This window comes from Motacilla alba, chromosome Z, assembly GCF_015832195.1.
Source record: "Motacilla alba alba isolate MOTALB_02 chromosome Z, Motacilla_alba_V1.0_pri, whole genome shotgun sequence".
NCBI classification, from domain to species: Eukaryota; Metazoa; Chordata; class Aves; order Passeriformes; family Motacillidae; genus Motacilla; species Motacilla alba.
Window position 1 is genome coordinate 29,506,555 of NC_052046.1, and position 15,030 is coordinate 29,521,584.

At 37.6% G+C, this 15,030-nt stretch overlaps 1 protein-coding gene across 2 annotated transcripts in view; it reads left to right on the forward strand.

Moving 5' to 3' along the window:
- The window catches only part of ABHD17B (abhydrolase domain containing 17B, depalmitoylase), an 18,011-nt gene extending 3,959 nt beyond the window's left edge, over window positions 1–14,052 (forward strand). The window contains exons 2-4 of one of the 2 annotated variants that reach the window (XM_038123891.1): window positions 1,876–2,350; window positions 12,540–12,719; window positions 13,176–14,052. In XM_038123891.1, coding sequence (XP_037979819.1) covers window positions 1,884–2,350; window positions 12,540–12,719; window positions 13,176–13,395 — 867 coding nt within the window. In that variant the 5' untranslated portion in view covers window positions 1,876–1,883 and the 3' untranslated portion in view covers window positions 13,396–14,052. The remainder of the gene's footprint in view (window positions 1–1,875; window positions 2,351–12,539; window positions 12,720–13,175) is intronic. The other variant, XM_038123892.1, reaches the window with a different exon arrangement.
- The last annotated feature ends 978 nt before the right edge of the window (window positions 14,053–15,030 follow it).

Here is a 15,030-nt window from a genome sequence, read left to right on the forward strand (position 1 = left end):
TTACATAATCTCATCTGACAGAGGTGAGTAATTCCAAATTTGAGTGACTAATTGTGCTGAAACACAATATTATTGTTACTTCAGCTAGCAGGAATATGGTCCTTTATCCAGGATCTTCTTTAAGAGCCTATCTACCTTCTTATGGGAGCTGATAAGTACTTCCTCCCATGTCCTCTAAATTGGAAGTGTTGATCTCCCATGTCTAAGCCTCTGTGGTTTCCCTCTGTTTTGAAGAAAATTAGAGACCTGGGGTGAAAAACCTTAGCTGCAGCAGCCTCTTTTTTTGTGGTATTCCTCAAATGTTTGTGTGTTTGTCAGACTGTCTCACTGTGCCTGTTTTTGCTGCTCTGAAAGTATGTTCCATGTAACATTGTTTGCAGTATGGTTTCATACTGTACCACCAGGAAGAGACCATTCGCACATCCAAAAATACAGATAGTTGTTCTGTGATACCTGTTGAAGTGTTTTTGCAGCACTGTCCTTGAAGCTTCTTTAAAAAGAAATTTACGCATAAAAACTACGCTTCCGTTCAAATTTAAGTACAAAATTTGAAGTAGCTAAATACTGTTAGGTGTCACAGTTAGCAGTAAGATTTTACTGTTGGATGACCCAAATACTTCTGGAACAGCGTGATACTAGACAACTGAAATCTGCTTGTTTTGTAGCTTGAGTCAAAGTCAGTATGTGAAACTGTAAGTGTTTATGTTCACAGGGAGCCGTCAGGAGATGAACTTGAGACCTGTAGGTAGATTTGGTATGAAAAAATTGTTTAAGTTAAGATGAAATGCCAGATGCCTTAACAGAAGGAAAGTAGAGTAAATGCTTATTTTTGGTGTGCTGGTTTCCAGCACAGTGCTTGTCAAACTTCATTCCTCTTATCTCTGAGAAAAAGTATTGCTGCAACAAAGGATTTTCTCCCACTCCATTCTCACTGTTCTAAATTAAGAGAACACAATGTCTATTTTTAAGGGCAACTGTATCTTTACCTGTCTTGCTTTAGGTGTTAGGTGTGTTTATTTTTTTTTCCTCCCCTCCAACCACTGTTAAAACCAATGTTTTGAATTGGTACTATGGATTATATTGCTTTAACAAATATCTGTGATAGAGCATTTAGTTTGGGATGTGTTTCTTGAAGCATGAAAGAAAAACCCCAGTTGTGTCATTTATGCAATCCCAATTCCTATGGACAATACAGCTAAGAACATCTTTGTAGGTTTTCAAAACATTTATGTCAGCAAGTATGAGGAGTGAAGATAAGTTTATGGCTACATTTTTGTATACCAAAGCTCTAGAGTGTTTGCTAATCCAGAAGCATCATCGTGTTTTGTCTTCTACATTTTGACCTTCATGCACCCTTCATACTTCTGGTAGTGCTCGCAGGAACCCATACTTCATGATTGCAATATACTTTCTTTGTATTTAGGAGCTGCTGTAGTGATTTTTAGCTGCAGAAATCTGCGTAACCTTAGTATGCTGCAACTCTGCAACATATTTTATTTGTTCTTTATTACATATGTATTTGTCAATGGCAAGAAGGTTTTTCTTAATGTCTTGAGATGAGCAACTTCATTTCCTCCAAAGAAAGTTCCAAAACTGATGCTTGTTCTTTCTCTGGGTAATCATGTTTTACTTTGATATCTGGCAGGGCTTTAGAATTATCACTCCTCTTTAATAATATACTCATTGTGAAGTAACTAATAATATAAAATTTAATATTATATGGAAATATACATATATGCATTTAAGTCTTTGGTTAAATGTTCAGGAGTTACGCATTATTTTCTAGAGATATTGTGTTCACTTTTTTTGTAAGTTGGGTTTTTTTAATGTCAGATTGTACCTGGAAATTGATACTATTCTCTCTTCCCATTTCAGACTAGAAGATGAATAATCTTTCCTTTAGTGAACTGTGTTGCCTGTTCTGTTGTCCACCATGCCCAGGGAAAATTGCCTCTAAGCTGGCATTCTTACCTCCTGATCCCACATACACACTGATGTGTGATGAGAGTGGCAGTCGCTGGACTTTGCATCTCTCAGAGCGAGCAGACTGGCAATATTCTTCTAGAGAAAAAGATGCTATTGAGTGCTTCATGACTAGAACATGTAAAGGCAACAGGATTGCCTGTATGTTCGTGCGTTGCTCACCTAACGCCAAGTACACTTTGCTCTTCTCACATGGAAATGCTGTTGACCTGGGTCAGATGAGCAGCTTTTATATAGGACTGGGTTCACGGATTAATTGCAACATATTCTCCTATGATTATTCTGGATATGGTGCAAGTTCTGGGAAGCCAACGGAGAAGAATCTGTATGCTGACATTGATGCTGCTTGGGTGGCTCTTAGAACAAGGTAAGACATTAGTTGCCATTTCTCTTTGACAGCATTCTTTGTCAAATGGTTTTATTTCACATGCATTGGTAGTTGAAACAGCAATGCTGTGATTTAGAATTAGTGGATTCATATCCAAGCTGACTGGTGGTGCCCGATGTTGAAGGCATTGTCAGTATTAAGCAGGATCAGTATATATAACTTACATACTGGAAAAATTGAAATGGAATTAAATTTAATAAGCTGTGGTTTAGTCTTGAACAATTAGAGTATCTTCCTTATTGTCATAGTTTGGAATCTTCTCAGCTGCAAAAATTAAAAAGTTGGGAAAAATGTATAATAATTGATACCCCAGTAATTAACCCACTGTTGTGATGTGGGCATGAGAAAATGCAGGTTGTTTCTTCAGATAATTTCCATCACCTACTTTTTTTGTAGGGAGGGGCAGAGTAAAAGCTGGTATAAGAGAACTTGGTGAGACTCTTATTTCTGTATGATGTTGAGATCACCTTTGTTTCAGAATTCTGACTATCAACTACAGCATTTCCAAAGAGAGAAAACATCTTTCTGCTTTATATAGAAAGCTATCTTCACAAAATACAATGTGTGGGAGAGTTTGTAATGGATCTGTGTAAATACCTTATGGTGTAAACAAAAAAAGAGGAATTTGGAGCCAGTGGTGTTAACTCAAGCAGAATAAAAATGGACAAGAAAAAAGTACAAATGGAAAGATGTTATTTCAGCAACTTCTGTGTTCTAAGCCTCTGGTTTTGTGGGATATAAAATAGCAAGATGAAAGACTGTGGATGCGTTCACTGATATACGTGAGAATCCTACAGAATCCTGCACCAAATAAGTGCAGCTTCTCTAATTTTCACCATATTTTTTTCCATTTAGCTCAGTAGTCTTCTCATGTTACAAATACCCAGACTATAAAAACTATTTTTAAAATAGTATTCAATCATAAGAATAACTGCTCACCAAAAAGTCCCAGCACACTGTGTATTTTACACCAATAAGGTATAAAAACCTGAAGTGTGTTGTTATGGCTCAGTCATTGCAACTTGAGCATCCTGTTTAATAATTATAGCATCAGGGATATGACTTAGTGTAAGGGCATGTGGGCTTTAAATCCTGGATCCTGGTAATTGTCACAGTGAGTTTAGAACTTCATCAATGCAGAATTAATGAGCAAATTACCCCTTTTCAGTGCTTTAAATACACATTTAGTTTTGCACTCCTTTTACATTACAACAATAGTATGATACTGCTTTTCAAAGAAGCATGTTATCCATGTATTAAATAGGGTAAAAGCTTATTATCATAAACCTCATTCAACCACAGGGGAGAGATGTTCAGCTTCATCTATTCAAAAACATGCATACTAGGTTGTTAGATTAGCTTTTGGTGTTTATTTTTATTACAGTGGAAAGTTGAAATATGTCTCTTTCATAAGCCAAGAGCTGCAACAGGTGCACTGTTGACTGTGCTTTGTAGCTGGTAGGTGATCTGGACATTAGTTATTTAGTGAAATACCCAGTAACATTTACGAAAAACATAATGTAGTTTGTGAACAATTTAGAAGACAGTCTGAACTATTTAAATGTAACAGAAAATGGAAGAGAACTAGATGGTGAAACACAATACTTTGTCAGTTTACAGGCTCTGTTTCATAAATTCATTTGTAATTATTGTTTCTTCTTCCTCATAATGAATGTCTAAATATAAAATCTGCAAGGAAACGTGATTGCAATTTTAATTCTCACCACTATTCTTAAGCAATGAAGTGTACTTTCTCTAAAAAAATAAGATTGCTCTTAATTGATAGGACACAGGCTAATGGCTTTAAACTGAAAGAGGGTAGATTGAGATTAGATATAAGAAATCTGTGAGGGTGATAAAGCATCGGAACAAGTTGCCCACAGAAGTTGCCACGAGAAGAACTGGTTGTCCAGAGAAATTTGGGCAACTTCCCCATCCCAGGAAGTGTTCAAGGCCAGGTTGAATGGAACTTTCAGCAGATTAGTCTAGTGGAAAGTATCCCTGCCCATGGCAGGGAAGGTGGAATTACAGGGTATTTCAAGGTCCCTTACCCAAACTATTGTGATTGTAGTGTCCCGTGTAAGTGTGCTCATTCGTCAGCAGACATTGTTGCGGAGACCTCTAAATATATCTTATAAGATATTCTTATGTTCAAGAATAACCTCACCTTGGTCCCTTTTTTGTCTGCCTTTTTCTTTTATTATTATTTCATCTCCTGTAGAAATTAGGTAATTCTGTAGAATGTGTAAAGTTTACATTGGTCTGCCCAACTTGTGAATTTCACACACGTGAACTGAATTTGGTCTACTGCTGAAAAAGACATTGGTATTACCAGTTACACCTGTATTACTTAGAACAGCTTTCCAATTGCCTGACCTGGTCTCATCCTTGCATCTGAATGCTGGATGTATCAGGAGGAAGTTCAGCACTTGACTCTGGATATACTGGCTCACAGTTTGGTTATTCAGCTGTGATATTCTCTTGAGTCCCGAGACAGTGCTCATCTGTGTTAAAATACTCAGTGTATATCTGGACCAGAACGGAGCCTTTAATCATTTGCTGCAGCCTTGCTTCAATTTCCTAGCATAGCTTGCTCTGTCAGTTTCACATTGGTACAATCTTTAACGTTTATAACTAATTCTGCAAAAACGAAGTAATTCAACGGCTTGTTTGCAGGATAAATGTGAGTATAGCTGTAACTCCTTGGAAATTCTTGTTGATGAGATAAGAAAGGGACCCGAAGGTTTTAAACTCTGCCTCACAGTTTGTGATGTGATGAAGAAAAGAATGGAGAAGTTACCTTCAGAGATTGATCACAGCCATAGGTCCCTGCACTCTCTGTTCTGAAAAATGAAATTATAGAACCCAGCACTAAAACGTGTTTCTTGGGTAATTGAAATGCTGATGTGGACTTAATTCTACAGTCAACAAAACCACTTGTGGTAAAGACTTGCTAGTCTTCAGTTAAGATAATATTGATAAGACTAAATGCAAATCTTAACTTTTGTGTCTTGGGGAGACAATCCACATACTCACCTGTAAATGAGCACAGCTGTCCAGTGGGGCCTGGACACCTGGGGTGAAATAGTCTGGAGCTTGTACTGAGATTTGAAAGTGAATCCTTAAAACTAGTTTGGCAGCCTATCAGAACAGGTAAACAGCAGATGTAGATGCTGAGTTGTTTCCCTATTCTTTACCTCCTTTGAAGATGTTAATAGGAAGCAGTAGCTACCTATGTGGATGATGGCCATGAAAGAAGGTCGTGTGATTCACTGCCTTCATCAATTTTGGAAAAGCTGTACATTGTTGCATATTCATGTGCATGGAGCTATATAAAAGCTGCAAGTAAGGACATTCTTTTTCCAGCTGTCATAACTACCAAGTGTTGAAATGCCAGGAGTCATTTTGGGATACGCCTATTTTCTGCTGTTCTGGTCTCTGAAGGCCTTTGATGACACCCTAGCAAGGGTGGAAAGGTTTAACAAGCCCCAGGCAAATGCAGGGCAAGTGGCACTCATTCAGAAACCTCTGAAGATGTGCCAGAGTTGCCTCATGACCAGATTTACCTGTAAGAAGCGAAATAGCCCTTTCATTGTTGCTTATCATGGACTGCATAATAATTGAAAAATTAAAGGGTAAATCTTGCCATCAGACAATATGTCAAAATGGACAGAATGTCCATAAATTGAACAGCCAGGTATAGGAATAATACTGAGTCTCTTCAGATGTTGACCAAAAGTGTTAATTTGTCAACTTATAAACTACTTTTTTTTTTTTTTTTCAATTTGGAAGTAGAAGGGAGGGAGTTCAGCTAGAAGTTGAGGTACTCTAGCATTTTACATTTGGAGGGAAATTGAGGTTTTCTTTAAATGATAGGGAAAAGTAGCTCAATTATCATGTAAAAGAAATCTTGACAATAGAACAAGTGTATTGGTAGCATTTTAAAGTTTAGAAAAGGCAAAACTGGGAAAGAGGCAGAGAAGGTGCAGTTTGTTGATACAATGTGAACATTGGGTTCACTGCCTCTCATATGGGTTTGCCTCTCAAAAAGCATAGTTCCTTTTTTCTTCTTCCATTGTAAAATATTTTATGCACAGGAAGGGGGACGCGCACATCAGTTGAGGAGGAGCTGTGTGGTCCTGAATTTTATTAATGGCCTAAAATGTTGAGAGTTACAGGTGTGGATAAGGTTCATGCCCTTCATGTTCTGCAACTTGCAGCTGTAATTCCATGTGTTATGTCCATGATGACAAAAAAATCTGAGTGTGCATTGAAAATTCCCTCAGTGTCTTCCCCCTTGGTCCATGTGCCCCAAGTGCTGTGTCAAGTTTCTAAATGTGGGTGTTGCAATAGCTTCGCAAACTGTGGCTTCTCTAGAGCATCTAGTGTAAGCCTAAAAAGGTACTATGGAAAATGTACTCTTCTAAGCTTGATCTTATCAATACTTTATTTCATTATTGTAAAGCAATCAAGTCTTCTCGATTAAGAGCAATAGTTCAGAAGTAAATATAAATTACTTTGTCTCCCTGATGTATATCCAGATCAAAATGGCAGGTATTTTTTAAGAGCCTGACACTGTAGCATGGTAATTTCTGCTGGTATTTGTGTCTTAAAGGTAACTGAAGCTGAAAACCAAAAACAAAGGAAAAAACCCAAAGAAACAGAAAAACTCCACCTTCCTTTGTCACAATTTTGTAGTTTGCTTATTGCACATCATGGTAATGTGATACGTATCCAGTGAAAATATAAAATAAGGGTAATATCCAATGTAAGTGATGTACATCCAATTAAAGTGTTTAAGGAAGAGTCAGACAGCACTTTGAGCAACTTGATTCAGTGAAGTATTACCTCCCTATGGCAAAGGGTGTGGACTATATTACGTTCCAACCTAAACTATTCTATGATTCCATGAAGACAAAAAAAGAGAATGAAGAGGCGGAGAAAAGGTGGACCACCAGTAAGATAAGTGTTAAGTAAAGTTCAGAAAGGGTCTTGCTACAAAAACAGAAATATCAAGGAAATAGTGGAAGTTTCTGCTAAATCACATGACGTTCATCACCAAGGGGAAAAAAGAATATTTCATTGCTGTTTAGCAGTTGTTTTCCTACCAGAAGCTGAAAAGATCAGGCCAGGAGTGTTTAGGATTGCCTCCTTTACAGGAGACAATCTGTATCTGATCAGCATATGTAGGTCCACAGCGAAGAATATTGGCTTCATTAGTGTCATCTTGGGCCCTGGTTCCAGGCACTTGGAACAGCTGGGGACAGTTACACCTTATTGGCTTGCTCCTTCCTCACCCAACAGTGGCATGCAGTTTCCTGCTGTCTCTGAACACAGGCAGCACAAAGGAGGGCTAAAGCAATTGCTCCACTACCCCCAGATAAGGTTTATTCAGCTCCTTTCATTAACTGTTGAAGCCTAATGAGTGGGAATGCATTGCTGAAGCTGCAAATAGGAAAGTGGTTCTTTTCTATTTGGCAATAGCTTAGCTTTGTAGTGACATCAACCTGTGCCTTTGTGGTGATGAGGCAGAAATTCATGAGTGCTCAGACACTCTGTGAGGATGTCAGGAAGCTTGCATGAACACAGGTTCTGTGTCAAAACTGCTCTTTAGATTTCATCTGCTTTCCAGGCAGGTAACCTTTAAGTGTGTGAGCATTAAGGATGAATTGGGTGTTTAAAGGAATTGAAATGCCAGTTGCTCTGGGAAAGAGAAAGATGTTGCAGTCAGCCTTTAAACTGCAGAAAATACCTATCAAGTATTTTCTTGATACCAGATTCTGTCCCGAATACCTTGTCCATGAGGAATAGTGCTTTCTCTGCAAAACCAGCGATTGGTACATCTGTGCATAGCTACTTTTAAGGTTTTCTTCCAAGGTCCTTTTTGGTGATTATGGCTTAAAAAAAAATCCCCAAATCTAAAAACACCCTTCATTACTTTCACATGCACATTGAAGGTTTGTCTATGCTGACACAGGTAATCTAAGATTACTTGAGTGGACAACAGTGTTTACATTAGTCCTATTATCAACATAATGAGCTTTCAAAGATAGCAACAGTCTTTACACCATGTCTTTGACCTCTTGTAACCAGAGGAACTCCCTGAAGCATATGGCTCAGTAAATGTCATGTTCCCCTTCCTCAGGATGACCTGTACTTATAAGGCAGTGATTAAGAGAACAATGTTAGTGCGATCTTTTTCTCTTGATCTGACACTCCTACTTTGGGAGACTGGGTATGGTCATCTGATAATTTGACACAAAACTTCTTGGAGTTTAACAGGCTATGAGTCTGTCAAAAGAAGTAAACAAATTTTATGAGTAGGAAACTTAAAAACAGTTACCTTTTCAATATTTTTTCTGTTGTAGATTGTAAAGTGATACTTTTGAAAGATAGCAACAGTGGGACAATTTGGCTCTTTCTTTTTCTAACTATTTCAGAAGCCTATTATATTGGGCTTGCATGGCCAAGCTTTAGTACCTGGGGGCTACAGGAGTGCCTTCTGTGAGAAGCTGCTAGAGGCTTCCTCCATTTCTGGCAGAGCCAATCTCTGTCAGCTCCAAAGATGGCTGTGCTGCTGGCCAAGGCTGGGCCAATTAGAAATTATGGTAGTGCCTCTGGGACAGCATATTTAAGAAGGAGAGGGGAAAAAATCATTGTGCAGTTGTAGTTTCAGCTAGAAAAGAGTGAAAGGAGAACATGTGATGGGAGCTGCACTGCAGACACCAGGGTCAGTGGGGAAGGAGGGGCAGGAGGTGTTCCAGGCACCAGAGGAGCCCCACACCAGAGCAGGGGGATGCCTGAAAGAAGACTGTGACCCCATGGAAGACCTGTGGAGAGAGGAGCCCACACTGGAGCAGCTCCAGTTTGCACCCCATGGAAGAGTGACCCGCCCTGCAGCAGTTTGAGGGGGACTGTTGCCTGTGGGACAGACTCACATCAGAGAAGCTCATGGAAAACAGTCTCCTGTGAGGGGGGTGCCATGGTGAGCTGGGGAAGGACTCCTCACCCCGAGCACCGAGAGAAACAACCTGTGATGAACTGACCATAACCCACACTCCCTGCACTGCTGGGGGAGAGGTAGAGCTGGGAAGGAGAGAGGGTGGGGGGAAAGTGTTTTTAAGCTGTCTTTTACATCTCATTATCCTGCTCTGATTTTGTTAGTAATACATTCAATTAATATCTCTACTTCTAGCTGGTTTTGCCCATGATGGTGTTTGATGAGCAATCTCTCCCAGTCCTTATCTCAACCCATGAGCCCTTCATTAAATTTTCTCTCCCCTATCCAGCTATGGAGCAGAATAACAGAGAGCTTCTTTGGTGGGTGCCTGGCACCCAGCCAGGATCAGCCCACTAAACCTTTTCAAGAGAAGAGGGAAGACTGGAATGCATGGATGTAATCTGTTTTCCAAGCTGCTTGGAGTTTGTTATTAGGGAGGCAGGGGTTGATTATTTTCATCCTATTCAAGCCAGAATATTCAGAAGTGTACTTTGAACCACCACATTGGGTTATTGACTTCTTTAGTTTACAGATTGCAAAGCATGTATTTTCTGGTGGGCACTGTGAGGCAATCTATTTGACTGTGATGGAGTAAGGATTACTGTAATCCAGATACTGTAAATGCTTTTCTTGGCTTATTTTTTTGTAGCTGTCATTTATCTATCTTCAGGCTGAAGGAATTTGATCAAAAAGTAGGGGAAAGAATAATGAGAAAGAGGAGAATATATGTTCTAAAATACAGTTTTTAAGTTGTGCTTTAAATTCCTGTGAAATGGCCGATATCTCGTAAAACTCAACATCCAAGGAAATGCAAATATGGTAATTGGCAAGGTGTGTTATTTGGAAACAGCTTTATCATAATGTACTGTGAAAACTGCATGCCATACTAGTGATACAACGTATTAATGCATGTTTTGTTCAGATTATGTTGGAAGGAGGGAAGGCTGTGCTCTACTTCCATAGTGGACAAATGTGATGTGAATTGGGAGATAAATTGTAAAAGGGTAGGTGCTATGTTATCAGGTGTTTCAGGAAAGATGCAGAAATAATGGACACGTTAGATTTGTCTTTTTTTCAAAGCTTTAATTTACTTTATTTATGTGTGTTGGAATTTTCAGAAAGTCTTGTTAATGCTTGAAATTGCTTTTTGTTTGAGAATTGTTGTGTTATGAAGGGCCTGCTAGTAGTTGATGGCTGATGATGAAGACTTAGAGTTTTAGAAGTCTTACTTTGATCATGATCTGCTTATGACTAGAAACTCTTTCTAGGAAACACTGACAGTGATTAAGTAGTCGTGATGCAGCAAGATTCCTGTGTCAGGCAGAGTCAGCCGCTGTGCTTGTACTTACAGGCAGGAAACTGCATGCTACTGCTAGCACTTAAAACGTCTTACATTTCACTCTATCAGAACTCAATTTAAATGAACAGATGAATATTAAATAGACAATGTTAGATGTGAATACTGGGTTTTATACCAAATTTAGCAAGTTATTGGCATGCCTAATGAGTTCTGCAACTGGTACATAACATGTAGGTAATACTACAATCTTGAAATCTTCCTAGATACATATTTTTCTATTAACTGTATATTATATATGGATGCAACTTAGAGGATGTTTTTTCTGGCTTATTAAGAAGTACTTGTGGATTTGGGGGGAGCTGTTTTTTGGGTTGGTAATTTGAATGTGTTGGTACACATGAAACACCTTTTTTCCTAATGTTCCTGATTTTTAATCTCTTAGACTTTACTGATTTTAGTGTTTGGTTACCCATATAGTTATTTACCCACATTTTTAAGATATTGTAAATTTATTTTGTACTTCTGCTCCCCTGACTTTACTGGAGATATGCAAAGTATACTAATTTGATAACTTCTTTGTGGCTATGCATGTTGCTATATAATGTTGACAGAAAATATGCATGCCTTTATTGTAGACAAGGTAACAAGTGCACTTTCCTATACTTGATTTTCATTCCTTTTAGAGTTAAAGTGGCAAACATCAAACCTCCTACCTCTTGCTGTTCCACAGTGACGTTAGGCTAGGCTACTCTTGTTTAAAAAGCTGAACAAGTTTTAATAATGCATGAAAACAATGATTTGGGTTTGAGTTTTTTGGTTTAAGTTGGGGGCTTTGGACTTGTTTTGGAGGTGATGGGGAGGAGTTTGTTTGTTTGGTGTGTTTTGTGGGGTTTTGGAAAGAGTGGTTGTTGTTGATTTTGGGGTTTCTTGTGTATGGGGTTTTCTTTAGTTTCGTATTAATGCAATGTAGTATCCCTTCCTATTCAAGGTATTTCCTCTCCCAAGTTTAGATACACTGCTGGAGTCTGACCTGTGCTAAGAGTACCTGGTCAGGGGTACAGAGCAGTGGGTCAGCAGCTCACTTCTTTTGCAGGCACTGTTCTTGGCCACATTACCATTCTCTTCAGAGGCTTTTCCCATGTAACTTGTGAAGTAATTGCTTTTTGTATTCATACTAATGCTGAAAAATATATTAAAATTACTTGTGTGAGTGTTAACTAGATGTTCCTTTTGTTTGCCTCTGTTAATTGCATCTTACTAGAAGGAAGTCTGTGATTTCAGTTTTGTATTCCCTGTTGGGCTGTCTTGCTTATGGATTAGGTGATAAGAACAAGCTTCTTGGCTATTACATGGAATGATCAATGTCATTACACTGATCACTGTCAGTATGGGCATGCTTGAAGTCTCACTAAATTTATAAACAATGATGCCAGCTTGCAGGTTTTATCAGGTATCAGAAGAGTAAAGCTGACCAAATTTTTGCAGGCTTGATTATGCTTCATATGATGATAACCAAAGAGCTATTAAGGCTCTAATCAGTTTTCTGTTGTTGGTCTACTGGAGTTAATAGTAAAGACTTTTAAAAAGCCACACTGCATTCAAAAATCGATATTTAAAAATTTAAATCATTATTTTAATATTATTCAGGCATAGGGAAAAAATTACTGCAAATAGAGAGTAAATAAATAATTGTATGTTTTAGTCAGGAATGTCATAAAGTAGACTTGCTTGTTCTTCTACCAGCTCCTGTTTCATAGTTGATACCCTTCTGAAAATTTTCATCTTCAGAAATGCTTTTTTTGCCTCGGTCTGTAAGTTGTGTCTGTGTCAATTTATATGCCACTTTTTAAACATTTCTAATTTTCTAGGTATGGAATTCGCCCTGAAAATGTGATTATATATGGCCAGAGTATAGGAACGGTACCATCTGTGGATCTTGCTGCTAGGTATGAAAGTGCTGCTGTAATTCTTCATTCTCCACTGACCTCAGGAATGCGAGTAGCTTTTCCTGATACGAAGAAGACATACTGCTTTGATGCATTCCCGAAGTAAGTTGTAGAATTATTTTTTTTTTATTCAGCATGCATTTTCTCTTTAACAGAAGTTTTCAACTAGAGAAACAAGTAGTCTGGCATATTCTCTGAAATTTTTTTCAAAGATTTAATAAAAGAATTGGAGAAAAATCAGTGAATAACATCAAAGAGGAGCACTTGATTTGAAGAAGTTTACAAAACTTTGTAAACCTTCTAGGCACTTTGCACCTCTAGTCATCTTAGTGGATATCCGTAAAGAAGCAATTCATTTTCTTATACATAACATGTAAATCCCTAGTTTTAACAAGTAGTTCTATCCAGTGAATTGTTAGTCTAGGTAACTGTTGAACAAAGTCATTTGCAATATATTTCTGTAAGACTGAAAAACTAAGTAGATCTTAACTGAAGAAAATTCCTGTCATATTTCAGAACTTTGCCATTGTTTTCATAGATATAATTTTTTTTTTACAGCATTGACAAAATTTCTAAAATAACATCTCCTGTCTTAATAATCCATGGAACTGAAGATGAAGTAATTGACTTTTCACATGGCCTGGCATTATTTGAGCGTTGCCAGAGACCTGTAGAACCACTGTGGGTAGAAGGAGCGGGCCATAATGATGTGGAACTCTATGGACAGTACCTTGAAAGATTAAAACAGTTTGTGTCACAGGAGCTGGTGAACTTGTAACTTTCATTGTGTATTTACATGTTTTTTTCATTTCACTGCAGAACTGCACACTTTGATAAATATGTAACTTAAAACCTGAATGTTGTGTTTTCAAATCATATTGGTTGCCTTCATTAAATCTACAGGTAATGATTTGTCAACATAATTAATGAAGGTTTTAATGTCAGCGTTATAAACTGGAATTACATGGTCATGCAGTCAGACTTGGCAGTTCGTATTTCTTTGTGTGAGGTTTTTTTTTCTTAGATGTAAAGAAAAAAATCACAAGGAGTACTGTAAGAAAATTTAATTATATAAAACCAAATGCTGTAAAAGTGTTGCCAAGTGCTTTAGCATATCAAAACCAAGTTTATAAATATTTTTTAAACATCTCAAAGTATACTGTGACTTACTCTATTGCACAGGTGTAATTAAAAAACTGACTTCTAAACTGTCGTCCTGTTAAAATGTAATAGCCATGAAATTTGAGCAAATACTAATGTATGTAATGAGAATAAACAGTGACTGGAAATAACTCATGCCCTGTTACAAGGAGAGGGGGGCAAAATAGATATCTTTTCCCATATTTTTCATTTCTTTTGTGCTTAGTTTTCTTTTAGTTATTTTGTACTCATATTGTCTCTTAGCTTTGAGGATAATAAAATGTATCCATTCATGTTCTCAGGAGTCCTAATCTTGCCAAAATAATTCCACAAGTTATCACTGTTGTAATGCAAGTATCATTCACATGATTGCTACTAAGGCTGCAAAATACCTCTTTGAAGCCAGACTTAAAACCCGGAAGACTTCTTGAACCATGTAGTTTTAAACCTTGATTTTCTAGAGCCACAATGTGTCATTAAGAAGAATCTTGAAGTTTATCCAACATTGTAATAAAGAGTTTGCAACTTAGCAGTTGTCTGATCAGGCTTAATTTTGGATGTTTAGTGTAAAAGGTTATTGTTTTTGAGTATGGTATGAACATTTTACTAATCGGGCCTGTGTGGGGTGGGAGGACTGACAAGAAGAGAATATTGACATTTTTCTATTAACTCATCATGAAATTAACTTAAGTTGCCTTTCCCTTGAATGCATTTTACCTGAATAAAACTATGAAAAATGAACTTAATTATATGTAGCCTAATTGTGACAAAATAATATTGCAGCAATACACCCTGTGCTTTAAGGCCTTATGTAGTTTAATTGTTCTGCTTCTTTTTTGTCAGTGAGACTATTGTATACTTAAATGTAGCTTTGAGTATTGTGAAAAATTTGGCTAAGATGTGTTGATTAACAGTAAACAATATTCCACAAACTTGCATTTCTTCCCTTTTTATTCAAAGAAATAGCAGCTTTAGTTGCTTTACTATCAAAATTCTTAGCAACTCCCCATTTATTCAAGGATATCTGACATCAAAAGCAGTAACTCATTGTTCTGAATTGCCAGCACGTTTCTTTATCAGCAGCTACTGTTCTCATCACCCTCCTATCCCCATGCCTCACCTTATGGCAATTTGCCATTCAGGACACAGGCTTTCTGCTGCAAAGCTGCTTGTAAACTTTTTTTCTGTAATGAATTCTATGTCCTTCTTTGATGTTAAAATGAATTATTGTCTTGTGCACTTTGTTAATTGAGTAGAAAGAAATTTGTTCCCA